The sequence below is a fragment of the Pristis pectinata genome, chromosome 9 (genome assembly GCF_009764475.1).
Source record: "Pristis pectinata isolate sPriPec2 chromosome 9, sPriPec2.1.pri, whole genome shotgun sequence".
NCBI classification, from domain to species: Eukaryota; Metazoa; Chordata; class Chondrichthyes; order Rhinopristiformes; family Pristidae; genus Pristis; species Pristis pectinata.
The window spans coordinates 69089209-69114334 of NC_067413.1; the positions used below are offsets into that span (position 1 = coordinate 69089209).

Genomic DNA, 25126 nt, shown 5'->3' on the forward strand with positions numbered 1-25126 from the left:
TTTTAAAGTAATGGATGAAACATTGAATCTGATGTAAAATTGAAAATTGCTCTAAATAACCATTTCTCTTTGGATTAGAAAGGCAAAGAACTACAGCAAAGAGTAAAATTCTTTACGGCCCCTCAAAATAAATAGGAATGCCAGGATTAGCTATTAAAGGATGGACAGGATAGATTGACAACAACATCTGAATAGCAGATACTTTAAAAAGAGGAGAAATGAAAGAAAAAATCCTTGATTCAGAAGAATTGAATACATGCATTTTAAGCAAATCTAAACATAGCAGAGGCATTGTTACATTTATTTAATAAATCATTAGAGAAAGGAACAGTTGCACACATTTATTACCTCGTTGAGAAAAAGGTGGAATTATAGATCATTGGAAAAATGCTTGATGCCAGAGGGCAGACAGTTAGCTAATTCTATTAGTATACTTAAGAAGTGGGAATAGAATCTTCGGGCATGATGGGAATGATGTAAAATAGGAGGCCACATTGTAATATTGATTAAGGAGTCCATTACTGCAGTAATGAAGGATATCCTAGAAGGCTCTTCTAATGAGGTCCTACGGGTAGACCTTGGAGACAAGAAATGGATGATCACTTCTCCATGTATACTACAGGCTTCCTTATAGTTGGAAATAGAGGAGCAGACATGCCAGCAAGTCACAGAAAGGTGTATGAATAATATGTCATAAATAGTTGTAATGAGCCAGTACATGAAGAGTTCTGCAAGAGAAGGAGCACTACTGGACCTAATCTTTGTGTATCCTGTGGGGGGAAATGTCAATGGGAGCGCATTTTGGGGATGGTGAACATTATTTTGCAAGTTTCAAGATGGTTGTGGAAAAGGACAAAGACAGACCTTAATTAAGGTCCTGGATTGGGGAAGACCAATTTGAATATCATAAGACAGGACTCGGCAAAAGTAGACTGGGGAGCAGCTACTTGCAGATAGATCTACATCCAACAAATGGGAGTAACTTAAAAGTGAAATAGTGAGAGTTCAGGGTCTGTGTTTCCCATAAGTGTGCAAGTAAAGACAGTAAATGCAAGGAACCCTGGTTGTGAAGGGGTATTGAGGGTTGGATAAAGACTAAAAAAGGAAGCATGTGGCAGGTAGAGAATACTGAAAACATGGGAGATCCTTCAGGAGTATAGGGGGTATTTAAAAAATATATTATTTTTATTTTTTAAGGTAAAGACAGGGCATGAAATATCAGTAGCTGACAAGATTAAGGAAAATGTCAAAGTACTTTCAAACATTCCAAATGTCATGTGGCTGGGATGATTGACCTGCAGCACCTCCAACCATCTTTATGTAAGGTATGCCACCAATCACCGGAGTATTTTCCCTTTGATGCCCAGTGACTTCTTGATGGCAGACTTGGTCAAATGCTACCTCGAGTCAAGGGCTGTCACTCTCACCTCACCTCTGGATTTCAGTGCTTTGGTCCATGTTTGGACCAAAGTTGCGATGAGGTCTGGAGCCGAGTGGTTTAAGCAAATCTCAAGCTGAACAGCAGGGTTGGGGGTGGTGGTGGTGGTGAGCAGGTTATTGGTGAGTAAGTGCTTCTTGATAACACCGTTAATGACACCTTCCATCATTTTGATGATGATTGAGAGTAGATTGATTAGGTAGTAATTAGCTGGATATGAACTTTCCCTGCATTTGTCAACAGGACACACCTGGGCAATTTTTTTTACATTGCTGTGTAAGCGACAGTGTTCTAATTGTACTGGAACAGTTGAGCTTGAGGCACAGCTAGTTCTGGAGCACAGATCTTCAGTACTACAGCAGGAATGTTGTCTGGTCCCACAGCCTTTGCTAGATCCAATGTTCTTAGCTGTTTTATGATATCACCTGGAATAAATCAATTTGGCTGGACATTGGATTTTATGATGGTGGAATCTCAGAAGGAGACAAAATGGATCATCTGTTCAGGCTGAATGTGTTTGCAAATGCTTCAACTTTGTTCTTAGCACTGGCATGATGGGCCCTGGAATCATTCAGGATGCTGATGTTCTTGGAGCCCACTCCTCCCATTACCATTATAAAATTGAATGCTTTTGGTTTATAATAGTTTTATATCTGCTTTATATAAAATTTCCATTGGATATTTGATTATTTTTCCTGTTTCTTTTTTTTGTAAGAGAATTTGCATTTGTCAGCACCATTGATACTTCAATGATAAGCATGTCCAATCCCAAGAAGTATAATGTAACGTGAAGTAATGTTATCAGTTATGTCCATAAAGATGCTAATGAGAAAAGTGTCAAAAAAAGTGTTTCAAATAAAACTTAGATGCAGTGAGAGAAACATACCTAAGAGAACAGACATGCCTTTGGAAGAGAGAAAAACACAATTTGTGTCCTGCCAATATTTTCTTTGCCTGACAATACTTAGAGGCTGTAGAAAAGTTGGTGTAGTATCTTAGGAATGTTAATTATGATGAATGTTTTGATAATATGTGTATCTTTCAGATCCCCTAGTCTCATGGGGTGAAACACAATCTAGTATAATCTTCAGTTTAACATGTGTAACACCAGGCAGTGGTTAACCAACAGGAAGAGAAAGGCACAGTTTTTTTGATTGAAGTTTTGGTTCTTAAACTTTTAAAGTTGTCTTTGATTATGAGGAGGTGTAACTAGTTTATTTTTGGGGGGGGGGTGGGAGATGCAGAGGAAAATGTAATTTTTTTCCTATCAATGTTCCTTCATCTGTAGAATTCAGATTAAAATCCAGTTCAAACAATTGAGTTAACGTCTTTTTTTGTCAGTATCAAGCCAACTTATTTTGTGCAATTAAAACAGAAAATTCTGGAAGCATCAGCAGGTCATGGCAGCATCTGTTTTAAGAGAAACTGGTATTGCTTCAGGTCAAAGTAGTTCTGATGAAAGGTCTTCAACCTGCAATGTTAACTCCATTTCTGTTTCAGCAGGTAAGGTGTAGATCGTTTCCAGCATTTTTTAAGTTTTACTTGTTTCCCAACATCCACACTTCATTATATTGGATGTAAATCTACTTAACATTGACCATCCATTTGATGGAATTAAATTTCCAGTTGGTGGATTTAGGGTGTTGGCTGAACTCAGCTTGTGATGCTTGTCTTTCCAGACCCCAAGGTTTTTTGTTTTTGGTTCAAAATGCTGTAAGTGCGTAAGGCAAAGTGCACAACAGACCAGTAATATTGCCTTCATTATCTGCGGGCAAAGCTTTGCTGGAGGTATCTGCAGAGATGTGGAGGGGTCCATCAACACACATTCTTTCCTTGATCATCTTCACCATAAACAGATGAGCTAGTTATTAATCTTTTTATATTTGTGGACTCGTATGTGCAGAGTGCACCTCAAACTAATACGTAGTGTGTTAAAGATAAACTTACACAGCACAATTCCCACAAATGTCAAAATTAAATTACTTTGAAGAGCAATGGCTGGTACCATATAGATAAATATTATGACATCATGATCCTGCAATTTATACTGAGCCAATTAATTTATTTTTGGTGATTAGTAGTTTCTCAGATTAAGGTCTGAAAATTTTAATTTATCCAGCAACTTTTACATCTCTAAGTTGCACCAGAGGACTATGGATCTATTTTTTTAAAGCATGGTCACAGTAATTATTAGGGGGAAAAAAATCACGGTAAGGTACACAGAATATTAAATAAAATAAATGACAAATAAATTTGATATAAATGTTATCGGCAAGGATGTCGGTAAACTTAAGGAAAATTCGATTTAAATAACACAATCCTTAATAAAATTAATCTGTGATCGCCTGACGTGGACAATGGATGCAAAAGGTGAAAAATATTTTCTAACGTCATTTAAATATAAAGAACAAAAGATAGAAATGACATTTGGAACAAACATAATGCTTATTAACATGAAACTAATAATTATCAATCGACAGTTTGAAAAGAACATCTGCTAGTTATCAGATATGCCTGTGGAGAATCCAGAAAGTGTGCAAAATCATTGAATTTCTACTGGTTCATTGCCTAGTTTCTGTATTTCGGTGTCATATACATGTTTTCTGGCAGTTCTCACTAGCTGTAACATATATATATCCATGCTGGTTCACAGACTCTGAAGGAACATGCAGTGTAGAGAGTAATGTGCAGGATTCACAAAGAACTCTGAAAGGTTTTATTTGAGATTCTTCATGGATTGCAAACAACAATATAAATATAATCAAATACATCATGCAGTGACATCGGAGTATTTGCATGTAACACTTCTTACCCCATTTTAAAGAGTGCAACTAGTTTAACAAAATTTACAAATTTAACTGATTAACTGGGTTTCAAATTCTCTTTGATCGTCATAATTGCTTATATCAATCTTGGAGCCTCAACAGATCTTGTTAGTTTCTGGACCAATTGGAGGTAACACTTCTTGACTTTGTTCAATCGTGTTCTGTGTTTCTTTTTCAATCTTTTTATTAAATTTCAAATTGATACACATAACAATAGTAATTATACACATGGTGTGAAGAGATCGGGATTACAGTAATAACAGTTGACATATACAAACACAGGGAGTAAAATATATAATCTGAACCTCCCAGTCTCTTACTAAATGAACCTAATACAAAAGAATTTTAAAAGAAATTTGATTATATGAAAAGAGAACCCCAAAATTAATAAGAAAGAATCATAATGAAACAACAAAGAAAAAAGATAATAATAAAACAAAAGCAAACCAAAAACTTCAAAACAAAAAGCTGGACTGTTATTTCTTTGGTTGAAAACATTATTATGTTGTTAGCTCCGCTCCTCTATATTCAAATAGAAGGTTATTGAAAGGGATTCGAAAGAGGTCTGCTTACTCATATGGAAATACTGTGTTAATTCTTCTTCAACTGAACTTACTTCAGGAACATAATCAAACTAGCGACCTTCCTCTCTGTTCTTTTGGGTTTCTTGTGTGGCGGTCAACATGAACCTTGCTGAATATCCCACCAAGTCTAATGAGATAAGTCTTGGAACAGTTCATTTTCATAACACCCCCAATATCTTATTTTCTATTTTTCTGAACTGCCTGGTGAGTTGGTACACAAAACCTCATCATGTAATCTGAATTTCTTCTCTTTATGGCATGTGCTGTAGTGTCTGCTTCTTTTTTCCACCTTTTTCAGGTTTGGCTGAACCAGATTCAGATGTGTCCTGAGCCATCTATGTTACTGCAAAAAGTACATCCTGTGTACTTTTGTGACAGAATATGCTATCTATCAGTAGCTTAGAAGAAAATTTGCGAGTCAGTGCTTTATAGCCTGACCTATCTTCCATGACTTCCTTTCTTGGTGCTTCATTCATTGTGTCTCTCAGTGTCTCTGGTTGAGGTGAGTAACGAGGAGTTGTGCAGCCCTGCTGATCCTACTTTGTTTCACAAACTGTTCAAATTCAAAGGATCAAAATCACTGAATGCCCGAATCATCTGATACAATGACAGAGGCACAAGAAATTCTACAGATGTTGGAATCTGGAGCAATACACGAAAATTGCTGGAAGAAATCGGCAGGTCAGGCAGCATCCATGGAGGGAAATAAACAGTCGACGTTTTGGGCCGAGACCCTTCATCAGGACTGGAAAGGAAGAGGGCAGAAGCAAAAATAAGAAGGTAGGGAGAGGAGCAAACACAGTTAATAGGTGAGTTCAAGTGATAGGTGATTCCACGTGAGGGGGAAGGTGGGGGGGGAGGTGAAATAAGCTGAGAGGTGATAGGTAGAAGAGGAAAAGGGCTGAAGAATAAGGAATCCAGTAGGAGAGGGCAGTGGACCATGGAATAAAGGATGGGAAAGGAGATGGGCAGGTCATCAAGGCGGGGGAAGGGAGCCACAGGAATAAGGGAAGACAAAGGAGAGGGGGAGAAGAGAAAGAAGGGTAGGGTAACCGGAAGTTAGAGAAATCAATGTTGAGGCCATCAGGTTGGAGACTCCCAAGGCAGAATATGAGGTGTTGTTCCTCCAGCCTGCATCTGGCCTCAATGAGGCAATAGAGGAAGCCATGGATAGACATGTCAGTATGGGAATGGGATGCAGAATTGAAGTGGGTGGCCACTGGGAGGTCCTGGCTGTTGCGGTGGACGGAGCGAAGGTGCTCGACGAAGCAGTCACTCAGGAAGACTGTGTGTTATGAAAATGGATCAGTGTTTTTCTTCAGTACTTTCAGAGGTGGCATATGATCTCACATCATTAACCGCATTGTTAACCTCAATCCATGGCCATCAAGGGTTTGTGGTTGGTGCCGCTATGAATTGTCTGCCCAAGAAGAACTGGTGGAATCTTGTGATCCTGGATTTGATTTTCAGCACCTCTTATTCTATCTGAACATAATTCTTTTCGCTCTTTGTTGGTTTGTGTGATGCATAGGCAATGACATTCCCTGGCCATTGTTTGTATGTGGCTTCTGACTACCTTTGCTCTTTGAATGGAGACATCACAAGTGAGCTTTGGTATGCAAGTGATGCAGGATATCAGGAGGGAGTCACTACTAAGACGGTGCACTTTCTGCTGTTTGTTTGTCCACCACCGTGGTTCATCCTTTTCAGTAGTTCATGTAGCAGTGCTAGTACCGTGGTGAGATCCAGCTGAAACCTGACATAATTGAAACTCAGTGACATTCTTGGGTTTTTCAGCCTTGTCAATGGCCTGAACCATTGAGTTGCAGATCATTTGCACCACCCAAATAAACTATTTCTTTCTGCATAAGGATGCATTTACTGTTCTGCTGCTTCAAGTTGTGGTCACAAAGGCTTCAAAATACTCTTTCAAGTACATGGAGATTTTCTTCTCCTGTGGCATGCGTGATTAAACTGTCATCTTGGTTGTGTAGATAGCGACGGGCTGCCTTTAACACCTTGGCCATGGATGGCCTGAAATATCTTGGGTAATGACTTTATGCCAAAAGTCAGCTTGATACATAACAAAGCCCTTTATGAATGCTGATTGTTTGCAGAGTTGGCTTTCGTTATTCATGCTTAATTATGTGACAGGTTTCAACTTGGTAAAAGACCTTGTTCCCTGCCAATTCAGGGAACAGATCCTCTGATTTGGGCAAAGGATATTCCTCATCATCCACAGTTCTGGTGAGTTGACCAACTCACCATATCATTTGAGTTCGTTAAACCTCTCCTCTACAAAGCCTTCAGCATGTATGGTATTGGTGTAAGCTGCAGTAAGTTTGGTTGATATTTGGCTTAATATGTTTCTTGGCTTTGTGCCCATTAATGCCCGTATACATAAATCTTTGAACATATCCACATATTGCTCCAGAAACTTATCTGGATGTGTCATAGTCATAGAGAGTAATATAGTACCGAAACTGGTCCTTCGGCCTACTGAATCCGCACTGACCCTCACACACCCAGTCATAATTTTCTCTCCACACCACCATCCCCACCCCTTCCACACCACCATCCCCACCCCTTTAAAGTTCACCTTACAACTTATACAAACAAGCCCTAAAATCTTAAGTGGCTTGGTGTCAAATTTTGTTTGAAGATGCTCTTGTCAAACAGCTTGGCTTTTATCACATTAAAAAAATATTTGTATAATTGTGAGTTCCTATTGTCTGGACAAGTGTTACTGTGCAATTTGCAGACATTGTATGAGAAAGAGGCTAAAGTGAGGAAATTATCAGGAGAAAAATATAAAAAGATACATTGACAGCTGTTTTCAAATCTCCTTCTTCAAAGCCCAGCCATTACCACTTGTGTGTGAGTTTTACCTAGAATAAAGTGTTAAACTTTCAGCTCTCTTATGACTTGTACAGACAAGCCCATGGGCTGTTTACTGTGGAACTGTGAACTGCATCACAACAAAGTACTCTGTTCACTTACATCCGTGTGTTTTAGAAGCTGTGTTATTTTCCAGCACCACAAGCTAGAACAACTATACTTACCCTTTCTTTCCCCCTTATCTAAAAGGCAGGCTCTGTAGCTACTATAAGTTTGACACTGCATAAAATGACAGTATTGCTTTTCTTGGTTGATATTGTATGTTGGCCTTGAGGCAGTAATTGTGAGATAGAAAGTGAAAAATGTAATTTAATGGTGTGTTCAGCTGAAATGATACTGTATACTGTTTGTATAGGTTTTTTTGAGATTAAATTTGATTGTAATTTAGCTTGAAGCTGTAGTCTTATTTTGCAGTCACAAAAACAAAATATAGTTTTGCAAAGAGAGCACTGTCTTATGACTGGGTTTCAGACATAAAGGCACTTATTCTCCTCTTTGCAACTTTCTCTGTGCTGAATGCGGTTCACTTGAAACTTGTAATGGCAGCAATCCATGTCAGGGAATTTGTTCAGAAATTCATTGCCTGTGGCATTATTTGAAAGGATGTGGGGGTGGGGATATGTGTAATGATTGAAGAGAACAGAAGCCCATGTTGCTGCATGAATTACTCATAATTGCACTTTTTAGGGCATAGTGATATGGGACTGTTGTGTTTTGAAGGGGTGATGAAATTACTTTTAGATAAGTATTACTGACAACCCAGACCCTGCCAGTGTTGCCAAGCTTATAGTGATATTATTTATCAATCCTTTCCTTTGATGGTGAGCCATGTTTTGGAATTGGCACCTTCAGCAAAACTTTGACGGTTTAGAGGCATTGTCTTCTAAACTACATAATCATGATTGAGTGAAACACTTTCATATTACTTAAACTGACAACTGAACTGATTTTTACCATTTTCATACTAGATTTTGGCACCAAGCCAGAAAATCAGGCAAGTTTGATGATCAAAAGCATTTGATTGGTGAACTGCACAAAAGGCATCTGCCAGCAGAACCGCATAGGAATGTGAGACTGGATAACTTTGAGTTAAAGATAGCGTCTGCCTGAGCCAGGTTCTAAATTCAGCAGTTAGTTCAGCTCTCCAACAGGCTGTTACCAGAAGTACCCTTACTCTCAGCATTAAAACCAAAAGATTTCTTAGAGCCTTTTAATCAACAGTATTCAACAATACAAAGAATGGTGAAAACAACAGGGTAAGTTTCCGTTTAAAATTAACTTGTTTTTCTGATTGTACACAGTTCCTTTAATTGTGGTTCTCCAGCATTTAAATACTTCTCAATGTTAAAATGCCTCAATTAAAAAGATTATAAATGCTATGTTAGTGCCTGTTTTAGGATGTGTTTTGTATATGATTGTTCCATGTGTTAGCTTTACAAAACCTGTTTTCTTCCAGTGCTGGAATGTTCTTAAATGGAAATTCCTTTTGCTTTACTCTGAGAAGTATGACAGTATGACTATAAATGGTGTTTCTAAACTTAGTGTCAATAGAAAGAGAACTTAAAACTGCATCCTATTCCATCAGACTGCATATTTATAGATATAATTACTATAGTGAAGATAAACAAGTATTGTTGACTGTCAAATAGGAAGTGACAGTTCTTTATATTAGATTTTTGTTACCACCTTTGGGTCAATGCTGCCAATGTAAAACTTAGGCAGGGGTGAGTTAGACAAACTGTGACATGATATTGGGGTTGGGAGGTGGTCGAGGTGGGACAGGAGGATGTGCTGGTTAGGTGTTATCTCTCCATGATGACAGGGAGAGTGTTAGTGGTGTTTAAAACTGGAGAATCGTGTAACGAGATCCCAATCCACCACATATGGACCTACCACCATTTTTATAGCAGTGGTTGTAGTTGTGTTTGTGTTCTGCTGTTGAGAATAAAAGACATTTTTTTTAAAAGACTTCAGTAATCCATTATCTTGGAATGTGCTAAACTGTTTGAGAGCCAATGAAATATGTTTGAAGAGCAGTCACTCTTTTAATGTGGCTGCCAGTTTGTGTGTGCACAACATTATTTTAATAACTGTGTAATCTGATCAAACAGCAGTGCAAGCAACTGGAATAAATTTTGCAGTAAAAATTAAGGCTGTAGAGTTGGTTTACATACATATTTATCCCCAGTTAGCAGTGGTAAATAAAGTCAGTAAAATGAATTTTGGAGACATGGTGCCATTACCATATAGTGCAATCAGCACTACTGAATAAGGATGAATTTCTTGGCATTTTTTTTTTAAAATCCCATTTCAATTCCATTCATGGTTCATCAGATAATGAAACTATCTATGCCCATAAATAGCAAGTATTGGACAATATCCAGACTTAGCCAGAGAAGTAGCAAATAACTGTCATGCTACACATGTAGCAAGAAAGGGTATAATCACCTCTCCTTGCCATTCAATGGCATTCTTTCTTTGACCTCTCACTATCATAATCCTTGGTCACTATTAGCCAGAAATTTAACTGGGTCAACCATATACAGGTAATGAATGGGTTCCATTTTTACAGATGTCCATAAGTCATTTTGTCCATAAGTCAGAAAATATATAAAAATTACTTGGGAACCATACTTCCACAGTATTGTAATGACTGGCATCTGAAGCAAATCAGACTGATAAGAAAGAACAACTACTAAAATTGGAGAGAGAGAGAGGGAACTAGTTCTGCCATTTGTAGGAACGAACGTATGTATGTACATTGAACTTTTGAACTTAATAATATTAGGGGAGCTCGATTGTATGTAGGGGTGTCCATAAATTGTGTGTTCATAACCCAGAGATGACCTGTAGAAACACTGGCTATAAGACCAGGTTGAAGAATGGGTATTATACAGAAAATGGCTCAAATTCTGACTCCCCAAAGCATTTCCATCGCCATATGCCTGAATGACTGCAGTTCCAATAACGCTTAAGAAGCTCAACAAAATTAGGAAAATGTAGCCTACTTGATTAGCTTCTTCCACCGTGGCTGCACTGTATACCTTCAAAAGATGCACTGCAGCAACTTGCTAAGTCATCTTTAGCAGCAACTCACCGAACCTAACACATCTGATCAGAAGCTCAGGAACACTATCACTTCCAATTTCCCTTGCAAATCACACGTTACCCTGACTTTGAAACCTATTTATATTACTTTATCTTTGTGAGGTCAAATTGTGAAACTTCCCATATAATAGGATTCAGGGAGATGGCTCATCATCAGTTTAAGAAGATGGCTTACCGCTACTTGTTAAGTTGTAATGTTGTTAAGTTGGATGGGTCTTAAGATTTGGCCCTGCAAGCAACACTCGCAACCCGTAAATGAATTAAATGAATTAAAAATGCCTGACATTAGAATATCTCTACTTGGAATTTGGATTCATAATTGTTCTGCAAGAAAATTTTTATTATAAATACAAAAACAAAAGAAACAAGAACAGGAATAGGCCAGTCAACCCCTTAAGTCTGTTCTGCCAATCAGTAAGTTCATAGCTGATCCAATCTTGACCTCAACACCATTATTTCTTTCTCTCAACACTTTTCTCTCAGTCTTGGGACTCAAGCGTAGAAAATTCCAAAATTCATTCTCCCTAGTTCAAGGTACCCTTACATTCCTGACCTGTTCCTTGTATATAGTGGAAGTGCTTTAAACGTCTGACCTGCTCTTGTAGCCCATTATTTATATGGCTGGTTCAGTTGAGTATCTGATCAATGGTGATCCCTAGGATATTGACGGAGGATTCTGTGATAGTAATTTAATTGACTATCAAGGGTAAATGGTTAAACTTTCTCTTATTGGAAACTGCCATTGCTTGACACTTACGTAGCATGAATATTGCTTTTCACTTATCAGCCCATGACTGAATGTTACCTAGGTCTTGCTGCATGCAAGCGTGGACTGCCTCATTTGCTGAGGTGTCATTGAAAAGAATTAAAGATTGTGCAATAATCAGCTCAGCTGCTGACCTTATGATGGAAGTAAAGTTATTGATGAAGCAGGAGAATCTGGCTGATGACAAAACCCTAAGAAACTCCTATGGTAATGCCCTGAGGCTGGGGTGATTGACCTTCAAGAACCATAACCTTTGAGGTACGACTCCAACTATTGGAGAACTTTCCTGTTGAAACCTATTGACTTCAGTTTTATTAGGGCATTTGGATGGCAGTCTCAGTCAAATTGCCATGGTGTCAAGGATAGTCGCTTTCACCTCATCTTGGCAATTCAGTTGTTTGGTCCATGATTGGACCAAGATGAGCTGAGATGCCTCACTGAGTGGTCCAAGCAAAACTCTTAAGTATTATTGAAAGCTAAGTGCAGCTTAATAGAATTGTCAATGACATCTTCCATCATGTTGCTAAAGTTCAAGAGAAGACTGATTGGATGCTAATTAACTGGACTGGATTTTATTTTCTTGTGATTTTCTTTTTATTTTCAACCAGGACACATCTGAGCAATTTCTTTTTATCTTGTCACTAAATGCCAAAGTTGTAGCTATACTGGAACAGCTTTGCTAGAGGCAAGGCTAATTCTGAACACGTGTCTTCCTTATTACAACTGGGATATTATCTGGCCCTGTAGTTTTGAGCTACATCTGGTGCTTTCAAGCATTTCTTGATATCACGTGGAATGAGTTGAATTGGATGAAGACTGGTTTCTGTAATGGTGTGAATCTAAAGAAAAAGCCAAGATGATTATCCACCTGGCAGTTCTGGTTGAACATGATTTAGCTTTATATCCGTTCTGAAAGATAAAGATGTCCGTGTAACTGCCTCCTCCCATTAACCATTTAATTGTCTACCACTACTCACAACTAAATGTGGTAGCATGAAAAGTTGTGAGTTTGCTTAGTTCTGTCTATACAATGCTGTTTTTGCTACTTAGCATACATGTAGTTGCAATTTCATCAGGTTGGCACCTCAGCTTTAGATTGTGATAATGTACATTTCTGTAGATGGTCCATAGCACCCCAGTTGCCCAATGGTAAGGCAGAGTTATGTGCTTTTGCTTCTTTCAGTGCTCCTTTCAAGGATTCTTCAACAGGGAGCAATTATTCATCAGCTGAGGGAGAAAAGAATATAATAATCAGGGGGAGGTTTCTTTGCTCTATTACTTTGAAACTTCATGGGGTCTGGAGTCATATTAAGGACTCCCAGGGCTGTGACTCATCCACAACTGCACTGCTGTACTGGCTGGGCTGGTGATTTTTTTCCTGCTGGTGAGGCATGATTGTATCCAGGCTTTGTGATGGTGGAGTCTAACACATTATCTGTAAGGTATAATTCTGTATTGCTTGACTAGCCTGCGAGATAGCTTTCCCAATTTAGACACACCCTAAATGGTTGGGAGTAGGACTTTGAAATGTTAACTGGGCTGGGAGTGTCTTTTGTGCTGTCCAAATTAGGTTCCTAGGTTTATGTCACGTGGTCTATCCTGTTTTATATTTTATCTGCTTTACTGTAGTAGTTATGATACAACTGAGTGACCTGCTTGGTATTTTATGTCGGCCGCACTGCAGCCAGTTTGAAGTGGAATAATGGCCAGACTGAGTAAGGACAGCAGATTTCTTGCCCTGAAGTGCATAAGGAAACCATATGGATTTTCACAACAATAAGGTTCCTGGTCATCATTTTTGAGCCTAGCTCTTTCGATTTGAAATTCTCAGTTATTAACAGAAATTATATTCTGTAGCTCTTTGGGATTTGAACTTTCATTTATGGATTCTCAGTCCAGGTCTCCAAGGTTACAAACCACTGCACCACTACCATAATCCAAATATTGTTTTTTTTTTAACTTTCTTGAGTTGTTGAGTAGCGTAAAACTCCGATAATCTGGCACCACTGAGACAACCCAGTGAGCCAATTGTCAAACCATCATGATTTTGAGGCAGTAGGATAATGGATTATCACATGTTTTACTGTACAAAATAACTCTATAGCATTTTAATTCATGAACTAGTCTATGAAATTACAGCCAGTAGGGAAGTGTTGTTCTGTAAAGTTTTCCAAGAGATGCAGTGTGGCAAGCCACAAGACACCTTGGGGCAGTTGGTGCTGGAGGTCTTATCCTCACAAAGTGAAACACCCCATACATTCAAGCAATATTACAAGATGTATCATGACCTCGTTAGATTTGTCAAATTGAATTGTGTAGAACAATGATTATGTTTCTTCTATATTCTTTCTCTCTCTTTCCGTTTCTCACTCCATGTCCCTCTCCTTTCACACACACATGCACATCTGTCACGTGTCTATAATACACACCACTCACAATGTTTATACTATCCAATTTCACAGCATAGCTGTGTTGCTGCTATGAGAACATGCCTCTGAGAATGCAGCCCTGCTGTAATTGGTCTGTAGCAAACTGTTGGTAGTTGAATAGGATTCAGAGTACACTTATCAAGTAATCACTTAGTGCAACCTTGAATGGTGGACATTGGGGCATTGGCATATTCATGAATGAGAATGCAGGAAAATGGAAGAGGATGACCCTGGCCAGGGGTAGAGCCAAAATGCTTGGCTGAAGACTGGCAGCAGAGCCCAAGCACATGGTCAGAATCATCTGGTGACAGGCTCAAAGAAAGAAAAGTGGGAATTAAAAGATGAATTTCTTGCTGGAGCAATAATAGACCTTGCTAATAAGTTGACAGGAGGAAGTGAATAGCAAAAGGGGTAGGGGGGGTGGAGGTGGAGGTGTCAGAAGTAATAACTATACAACTCTCACTCATTTTAAATTGAGATACTAATGGTTTAATATTTCTTTGGCCATTTCCAAGGCTCACTGTCCTTTTCTGTCCCTCGGTTACAATTATTTCTGTCTAAGGTACAAACCCTAACAATTTAATATGGCTCCTTTTTTTACCGTTTTCACTAAGCTGCAGAGAAAAACGTACAAGTTAAATAACTTTTTAAAATTTCGGGTATAGGTGATTATTACAATAAAATTGTCATATCTCAAAATAAAAATAAAAGTTACCAGGTAATGAAAATGCCTTAATTATTATTAAATATAATTTACAGTCATTTAAAAACAAACCAGTGTGTAGGTCATTCCACTAAATTTTATATTTCCAGCATTTCACTTTTCACTAAATTTCCTTCAGTGGTCAGTTAGATCATTCATAATTTCTGCCTAAACAATTTATAAACCATAATAAGGAATAGTAAGGAATATTACACAAATTAGTAGTAAGAGAAAAGGTATTTTATAATACCATCAGTTCACTGCCAATGTAAAAAATGCAAAACAAATCAGAAAAATAAACCTGATGTAAACAGGATTTGCTTCAGCCTTATAATTGAATGGATAAGTACATCCTATAGGAAATGTAGCTGATTTTTCTGGTTCTCAATATTATATTTTATTTTCACCTCCTTGAATTTTCTATTCTTCATCTCCCGGGGTTAGGTATAATGACACCCAATTAACTTTGCCCAATCTATGCAGCTGTTTGGGATCTGTATAGGAGCAAGAACTATAACACTGGCAGTTACTGTGAAGGGCATCTGTTAATAATCAGTAGGGCAGACCAAGCCTTGATTAATTTTCAATTAGTAGGGCAGTGGGGGAAGCAACATTAACGAGATGAATGAAAGGAATAAGTAATATTGGTTTGGCCACTTGTTATACATGTGCATGATTTTCCTTATAGTTGAAGTCAGTGCAAAAATATTGGATAAACATTGGAGAAAATAACATTGAAGAAAAGCAATTCAGGAAACAATAGTGCTGGAAACTCTGAACTTGCTGGGGAAGCTTTACAGATTTTTATACCAGTAATAGCTCCTCTTCTCTCTCTGTTTATCTCATTCTACTGAGAAGAAAATTATTTGAATAAAGCATCAGATATTTTAATTGTCAGCTGCTATAATGAAAAATATGCGGCTGGGAACATGAGCTATTCTCCCAATGGAAAAAAAATCCTTCAGATGAATTACAGAACCGGATCATTAGCCTATTTCTGTGTTATGAATGCCTTGCATTTACATCAAAAGTACTTGGTAAACAATAAATATTAGTTAATTTGGATTACAGTTGCATAATCATTACTGCTAATGATCTGGAACGACAAGATCAAGTTCCTTCATTGCAATGGGGGAATTTAAATTTATTTATTTAAATAAAATGTGTCAGAAAAATTGTGTAAAAGTGATTGCCAGAAAAACCTACCTGGTTCATTAATGTCCTTTAGGGAAAGATATCTGCGGGCCTTACACAGTTTGGCCTACAATTGGCTTCGGGGCATGCAGTCAGAGAAGCAACAAGGAGAGATAAACTAACTTGACCTTGTCTACTCCAATCAACTCGTTACAGATGCATTTGCTCAACCGAGTATTGGTAGAAATGACAATAAAACAGATCTCAAAGTCTGAGAACTCCCTAGATGGTAGAATGTGGTTCAGCTAAATGACATTGATTCTGAAGTTCAAAAGAAGAAACCTAATCCATCAAGAGTGACGTCATTGTACTCCACCACAATCTGTAACCGCATCAAGCCAGTGGACCAGTCCTGGTAAAAGAGGAGTGTGCCAGGGCAGCACCAGGGGCACCTTTAGGTGTACTGTCAACTGGAGAAGCTACAACACATAATTGTATGCTCTCCTGACAATGGAAGCAGCAGGATATAAATAGAGCTAAGGTATCCCATAACATTGAATCAGATCCAGTATTGGAAGTATTTCCAGTTTTTGCTTTCAGGGTTTTTTTTTGCAGATTTCCAGAATCTGCAGTCTTTTGTATTAATGTGGAATGTTGCCAGGTAAAACTTGAGCATAAAAAGCAGGCCAAATCAAATCCAATCAACTTCATCAGTCCACTTTTACTCATCAGCTAAGCAATAGGAAATATTGTCAACTGCTAAAGGGATAACGCATCAATATCTGTTCACCCATACTTAATTTGTATTCCACCAGGATCACTTGGCAAAATGCATTATTGTGAACTTAGTTCAAGGAAAAACAAAATGAGGGACATGCAAATCATCCAGTGAGATTGTCTTCCCTTGACGTTAAAACACCATTTGATCAAGTTGGGATTCAGGAACCTTGTTAAAATCAAAGTCGATGGGAATGGGAGAGAAAATTACAGTATATAATGCCTGGACTCATTCTTGCAGATCATTGTGGCTGTTGGGAGCCAATCACCTCAAACTCAAGCTCTTCCTGCTTTCTAAGCTCCACATTTTCAGTCACATCCTCAATGATGTACCCTCCATCATAAGTTTGGAAATGGGGATGTTTGTCAATATTTAGACTGTATTCAGATCTATGCAGAATTTCTTGATAATATCAGACTGCAGTTGCACACAGCGTGAGTTTGGGTTTGGTTTGGGCTGATGAGCTGTGAGTGACTTTTGTGCTACACAGGAAACTTGCTGCCATTGTCTTGAGGGCAATGAGGGAGAGCAATAAATGCTACCAATGCCTACATCCAGAAAAACTAATGGTTGAATTGGTAACAATGATCATGTCCAACCTGGGACCGATCAACAACCTCCACAACATATATTGGTTGCTGAATCTTCCACCACTTGCATCTTGGGGAAATCACTATGACTCGTAACTTAACTGGATGAGCCACATGAACATCAATCAAAAGAGTAGGTCAGAATTCAGGTAGAAATCCAACTCTCCACTTTCCATCATGTATAATGTGCAAACCATGAGTGCTATGGATTATTCCCCACTTAACCAGGTAAGTGGAGCTTCAACATTACACAAGAAGCTTGAACCAATCTGGAAAAATAGTTCATGTCATTGGTGCCATATTTCCCTCTAAATATTTCATGCTTAAGCACTCAGTGATGCACTGTTATATTGCACATAAAATGCACTGCAGCAATTTGACAAGGCAGAATTTCTGAACTGGCAGTCTCTGCAGACTAGGACGACAGGTGAATGTGAATACCATCATTTGCAAGTATCCATCCAAGTTGCACGCCATTCTGACACGGAGATTTTGAAGATTCTACCTTATAGCACCAGTACAGGCTGGAGCTGTTCAAGAAGGTGGTTCACCACCATTTTCTCAAAGTAACTAGGGATGGGCAACTAAAACTGGGCTACTAGCATAAATCAAGTCCCGTGAATGGGAATAGGAGCTGGAGCACTTATGACCTATGGGGTTTTTACCATGCACTAAACTACAAACTCTCGATGTTGCAGTATTCAATTCAGAGTTGTTACTGAGTCATGTTAGAAGATACCTTATTGTGAGGATTGGTTCAGCACAACATCTTTTGCTACAGATAACAGTTGTGGAAATGGTCCATTATATCTTTAAAAGAGAAATTGTTTTGTATCACTAGAAATTCCAGGGCAACAGAATTGGTTTTAGATTTAGACATTGATAATGAACTAAAATTCCTCTTCACTTACTGAATACTTGTATGTTTCTAGTGTTCAAATATTATTTTGTGCTGAAGTGCCACAGTAATTGGTTGCTGCATTACTGAATGAGGCTGCACTTGTAGCACTGTATTCAGTCAAAAATTTACTGGATATTTACCTCTTATGCTGATTTATCTAATGGTTTAAAACTGACGTCTAAGTTTGTAACAATGATTTGTCCAAATGGTATAAGTAGGCTGCAGTTTGAAAAAGTGGAGTGGAAAATTTAATGGAAATGTTTTATTTTAATCAGAATTGCAACACAAATTATTGATCTAGGTCCTCAATGGCACACTGATCTTTTTTCCCCACAGCTGAGCCATACAGACTGAAGATGTTAGATTCAGTCTGCACCCGAGAGATGGAAGGGGCTCACTAAAATTGTGTCCCACCATCCTGTGGAAAGAAGTCAAAAATTAGGCTTTCTACTGCTAGCTGCTTCCTTGATGTGCTGTAACCACCACCACTCCCCCATTCTAAATCTGCAGTCAGCCATGAAGCATGATGTTGTCTTCAACAAAGTTACACGTGAGCGGCCTTTGCATTTTTGCAGTTGGATTAGATAAACAAGAGAAGCTGAAAAAGCATTGCCAATAAAAACCTCAGAACAGCTGGCATTTCTTTGAGTAGTTCCTTAAGATTTTTAAGAGTGACATAAAAGAACGGGTTTCTAGCAATCATAGCTGACACAGAGAGAGCACAATTCAGCATTCACCTTCTGGTATATTTATTTGAGGGTGTACAATTGATCAAATCAAAGCAAATGTAGCAATCGGAATGAAGTTTTGTTAGAGAGCATGCCCAGTAGATTACAGATTATGCCAGAAGTACGTGTTGGCCCATCTGCCCATGAATCTCAGAGTAATTTCCTGCACTGTGATCAGGCACTGAACTCAAGAGGGCCCCTTCCCTTATATACGACCTCTGTCCAGTTCCTTGTTACTTTTGTCTAAATGGAGGAGATGAAAGACATAGAGTAAATGTTTCATTCTTGTCTTAAGTGTAGATGGGTGTTGGAGGGTTAGAATGTTAGAATTGGACCACATGTTGGATGGGTTGTAGGTGAAAGTGCAGTGTGTGGGAGGGTGTGGATGGAGTAATTCTGTGTGTGTGTGTGTGTGTGTGTGTGTGTGTGTGTGTGTGTGTGTGTGTGTGTGTGTGGGGTGGGGGTGAAATGACTGTAAGAAGCGGCATATTTTATGTTTGTGGAGATCCAATGTTCTGGTTTCTCATTACGTGTAGAATGTTGGACACATCTTTCCATGTAATTCTCATGACATCCTTGGAAGTCTCCTGGTTCTTTCTTCTGCACAGGACCTCCATCCTAGTCCCAATATTTGTTACTTGCTCCTCAATTTCATACTGGCTGAAACAAGGTGTTCTTTCCCTCTCCACCACTGCGTGCCTTCCTCCATGCTGCAATTATTGAGTGTAGCAGCAATGACGTGTGTGCCTTGGAGGGCTGAAGCCGCCTTTGATGAGTCTACAGAGAAGTCTGCAACAATGCTGAATTAGGTGAGGCATTTAGGAAACTGCATAGTTCATGATTCTGTGTGCATATCACCTTAAGAAGTTCTTAAAACCGGTTTTCTCGAATGTCACGAATTTAAGCCGGCAGATGCCACTGAAAAATCTTGAGTAATTTTATAGAGATGACCTTTGAGCAGATTGATTGAATATCCTACTTCTGCTTCTCTTTCTTACCCTTGTACATTTTTTATGGGATAACCTTGAGGAAAAATAACATTGGTCATAGAAAGGGGGATAAAAAAAGTGAGTTACAAGTATCATTAAATAGGGGGAAAGACATACCAATTTGGTTTCATAGGCATTGGTCATTCCTAAATGAGGCCCTTTTTTGGATGTCTTGTGCTCAAGGGAAAAAAAACAGATGTTTCTGCCTCTCAAAAATGTTTGCATCTTTCCTAATGCCCAGAAGGCCAGAAGGATCCCCTTTATAAAATTAGTCTGTGAAGAATGTGCCTTGTTTCACTCAAAATTTTTCAGTGGCCTCTGCATCTGTCAACTTAAGGCGAGTTGAAATGTCTTTTTTAAAAAAACATTCTATCAAACTAATGGGCCAGGAATGCTCTGGCAAATCGATAGGTATCTTGATCACCTTTTCTTGCTGGAGACTACTTCAACCCTTCCCTTCCAGCAGGTAGCCCTAAATTATATTTTGTCATCAAGTACGCTGTGCGTAGATGGGCTACTGCTTCAGCATCTCATTCTGAGTTTGTAGGTTGATAGAAATTGGTTGTTAGGCCTCTTGGTACGGGTGCCTGCTACTTACCAGCTCTGAGCCTTGCTTTAAAACCAGTCCAGACTAATTTTGATCATGGTGAGATTCATTTTATCATCTCCTGTCCTGTCAGCATCACCATAGCTTTGACATTATCACAGGCCATTACTGCTTTAGAGACTATAAAACTGCCATTTGGTACCGCTTTCACCCTCAGAAACATAACCTATAAGTTCTGTTATAAAGTGTAAACTTTTTTGGAGACTCAAGTTTAATTTATTTCTGAAGTTTGAGATTTGTTTCTGGGTCTTTGAAGTATGATGAGCCACTACAAAGAGGAGCACGCCATACAGTTCCTATTTGGACACCAAATCTGTGAAATTCACTTCTTGTGCAGCTTGTGGAATCCGGCACATGAAATTAGCTGTAGGTAGGTGCCCTGCTAATTTAAAAGCTTATCCCTAGGTGCAGTTCTCCCTCAGGCCCTGACTCCAGTCATGACCATGATCATGACCCTACTTCAATACCCAACCACAAATCTACGCCAATCGTCCCCACCTCCTTAAGGTCTTTACCTCCACAGTGGCAGCATGAGTGGTGGAAAGGCTCTTGCATGCATTAAACCTGCAAGACCAGTTCTATTGCATACAACTCTCTGGGCCTTGTATTCAATAGAATTCCAATGCAGTGGGCTGTCATCCAATATGCATTGTCTGATTCATATTGTGCACGGCAGGCCTTTTCTGATGCAGGAGACTTTCTAGGACTATGTATGAAATAATAAACTTAATGTATCTTTTCAGTACATCTTGTGAAAAGCAGGTGGGTTCTGGTGTCATCTTCTACACTGCAATTTCATTCCAAATGTCCCCTGGATGCTTGTCAGCTAAGCAAACCAAAGGATGATAGTAGGCTTGCTAGATTAGAAGAAAGAACCACTGCATGTTTCCTACAGTCTTTGGTCATGTGATTTGCAGAGTTATTGTCCATGGAAAATAGAAATAATGAGTTTTAGCTATTTTTATATGTTGTATTTTTCTTCCCTCTATTACACTTGCCAATAAGTTATTTAAATTTGTTTCAAATTATAATTTTTTTCTAGAGAATAGTGATTTGTAAGGGCAATTAATTTCAACAGTGAAAGAACTTTGGCTTTGTTTTACTGGAGCAGGGTGAAAAAAGTTTGTTTCAGCCTTTTATAACATGAACAGCTGGATTCACGGCAGCTATGGCAACAGATCACATGATTAGGTGTATTCGATTGCTTGGCTGGAAACGTAGAGGAACAAGAGGAGATTGCATATAGAGGCCTGGCCCCTAAGATGAAGCATCGGATTTATTTTAGGCTGCATGTAGAGTTAAACATGATCAAGACTGAATCTTCTTCCACAAGTTGTTCCCGTATTGCCAAACCAGCAGGGCCTATTTTTTAGATGCTCAAGCAGGTAAGAATAAATGGATCTCATCTCAAAGTTGAAGATTTCATTCCAATGTGAATGATGCCTTATTAGTACATTATGTTTAGTCTTTGAAGCTGCACATTTATGTGTGTGCTTTGGCATTTGAAATGGATTTAGTTATATTCCAATTGTAATCTTGGATCTCTGCCTAAGCAAGCACATGCAGTTCTCCATTGTAGATTGTCGATTATTGAGTCCAGTTCTTTTACAAAGCAGTACTTTGTAAATAAACTTATCAATAGTAAAATTATCATTGATTCTGGACTTGGTTCAGTCACAGTTACAATTCCAGCTTTTTGTTCAGTTTTCACAACCTGAATGGATGACCAGGATAATGCCATATTCATGGATATTAGAAGTTAATTGCAACAGTACTGAGTAATATAGATAAATTCAGATTGTAATTTCAGAGTGGACAAGGAAACATCTGAAAATACAGATTGGGGAAAAAAGTAGTGTAATGAAGAGTAAGTATGGGAAAAATATGTTCACTTTTGCTTCAGTTAAATGTGTGTGGTTTGGCTTGCACTGCAGAGCAATAAAGTCAGAAAATCATGAATGTTAGAAGTATAGTTGATGCTCTATTAGGGAAGTTTGGGTATTGTTTGGGATTGAACATCGATATTTAAAAAAAATTTTTAAGTAATTTTCTAATGAGATGTCTGTCAAAATGAAGGCCTTTCATAAAACTTTTCTCGTAGGGACAAAACGAACAGATTTACTTTCATTTCAATGGATTTAAACCAAATTTTTATAGTGCTTTTAAAGCTGGTTAAATTTAACAAAGCAGGTTGTTTATTATTGTAGCTCTGACAGTTGCATTAACAGATAAAGTAAAACCAAAAAAAAAAATTCATGTTGCATTTGTCAGAGTCTTGATTTTTAGCTTTAAGTTTATACCTTATAGTACTAAATTGATCTTGCATGTGTTGCTTTCTCACCAAAGTATTTAAAAACTAAGCTGGGTCATTGATTGACAAAGGCAGGTGCATGGAAAAAATTAATGTTAACAGGACACAGATGCAGCAGATTTCCAACACCTTAGAGGAACATTAGGCTGGCATTTTGGTCACAGGGCTGTTCTTGCATGAAACAACAAAACTACATTTTAGTAGAAGGTCGTAGTAAGCATGGCTGAGTTCTGTATATAAAACATTATTATCTTTTTATTTGTTGCTTAAAAAACTGAAGAGTCAAGAGGGATTGCTTTTTATTGAAAGTTCAAGACTAGGGTATCAAATTCAATTTATATGGTGGCCCTGACATTCTGGCACTTCGCATCGACCGTATCTAGGAAAAGTTATTTTGATGTGCTGGGCCAGAGTATATTTCATAAGAATACATGAACATATATCACAGAAACAAGCCATTCATTCCAATTTATACAAGCAGTTCTGCTACACTTGCGCCTCCTCCCATTGTGCATTATCAAACACTTTCAGCGTACCTTTTCGCTTCTTCCTCATGTCTTCTGCTTCAGCTATTTCCCATTACATCAAATTTCATATTCTTCAGCTCCCTGTGGAAAAATGTTTCTTCTACGTTTATTTGATTTCTTGGTGATAATAATTGAAGGCCTTTAGTTTCGCTCTTGACAGTGGAACCTCTCTATGTCCATCTGTTTAAACCCTTTCATAATTTTATAAAACTTCCTTGGGTCATAGCTGTGGCTCTTTTTATGAGAAAAGACAGCTATCATGTTCACCTATTCATGATGTGTATAACTTCACATTTTGGTATGAGTACTTACAGTCACTGTCCCATAAAGCTACACTCAATCGACAACAAAGAGATGGATGGGGTTATCAACAGTACCATCAAGTAACATATAGTCACCATCAGCTTTCTTAATTTAACTTCTGCCAAAAGTACTTGACTCCTATTCTCATCACTGCTTTAGTTCAATCATAGACAAAAGAGCTGAATATCAATGATTAAATAAGAATGTATGGGCTCGACATCAAGGCAGCACTTAGCTAAATGTGGCAGCAAGGCACTCTTTCAAAATTAAAGTCAGTAGGAATTAGGATGGTGGTAGGAGACCAATGTTGGTGTGTTGGAGGTTGGGGAAGCACTATACTGGATTCATATCTGGAACAATGGAAGAGGTTATGCCAGGACATTACTGCAGGAGTTCCTCAGGGTAGCATTTCAACCCCAGTCATCTTCAGCTACTTCCTCAATGATCTTGCATTCATTGAAAAATAAGAAATGAGTTTGTTTGCTGATAGCTGAATGGTGTGCAGACCATATCCATGTGCAACAAAGTCCAGGCAATGTTTTTAGCCTTGTATGTAACAAGTAACCTTTGTACTGACCACTTCTGACAAGAGGAGTCTCTCCATCTGCCCCTGGCATTCATTGATATGCTCATTTCCGAATCTTCTTCCATCAACGTCCATAGGATTGCTGTTAACCAGGAATTTAACCAGACCAGCTACATAAAAACTCTTTCTACAAGATCTGTGTGTCCTTTATCCGGTGACTGACCTATAAATTCCCAGAAGCTATTCCTCCATGTAAAAGGCACAAGTCAGCCATGTGATGGAATATACACCTCTTGCCCTGCAAAATCCAGAACAAAGCAGGCTGCTTTATTAGCACACCATGCTCCACTTTGAACATTTACTCACTCCACCATGACTTCATCCAAAGATACTCAGCAGCAATTTGCCAAAGTTTCTTCAACAGCATTGCCCAACCTATCCTTCATTGCCAAGGGTCAAATCCTGGAGCTGTTTATACAATAGCACCCAGGAAGTATCACACAGACAGTTGCCATTCTATAAGGCAGCACACCTACAGTTGGTAAATGAGGGATGAATAATACTTTTTTCCTGAACTACATTATTATATAATTGCAAGATTTATGAATACACTACATTCATATGTTGCTATTCAGAGTACAAGACATAACATTCCATTTCCAACAAGATTTGCATTACATCATCATGAGACAAATTTTTCTTTTGTTCCATTGAGTGATTGGTCCAAAGGGTTTTAACACAGGTTCCAACTCTTCAGTGTGCAGTTGTGCTTTTGCAACAGCTGCACCAAGCTTTAGTGTCCTTTGGCATATATGTCCTTGGTGTGTCCACATTTGGTTGTGGACAGATTGCACTGGAAGAGCAGCATGTTACAGGCAGACTAATGTGTGCCTTTCACTGAGTTGATAACCTTCCAGCAGCAGCTGGCGTTTGTTTCAGTAAATAACCCTGCAAACAGTCCATCGAGCACAGAATCCTATG

General features: G+C 38.5%; 1 protein-coding gene across 12 annotated transcripts in view; it reads left to right on the forward strand.

Moving 5' to 3' along the window:
- dtna (dystrobrevin, alpha) overlaps window positions 1-25126 on the forward strand; it is a 194863-nt gene that overhangs the window by 37666 nt on the left and 132071 nt on the right. For 10 of the 12 annotated variants that reach the window (XM_052023106.1, XM_052023107.1, XM_052023110.1 and 7 more), the window contains exon 1: window positions 8704-9001. The exons of 1 other annotated variant lie outside the window; for it this stretch is intronic. In XM_052023106.1, coding sequence (XP_051879066.1) covers window positions 8985-9001 — 17 coding nt within the window. In that variant the 5' untranslated portion in view covers window positions 8704-8984. Of the gene's footprint in view, window positions 1-8703; window positions 9002-21694; window positions 21864-25126 lie in introns of those variants that run through there. One more of the 12 variants, XM_052023109.1, reaches the window with a different exon arrangement.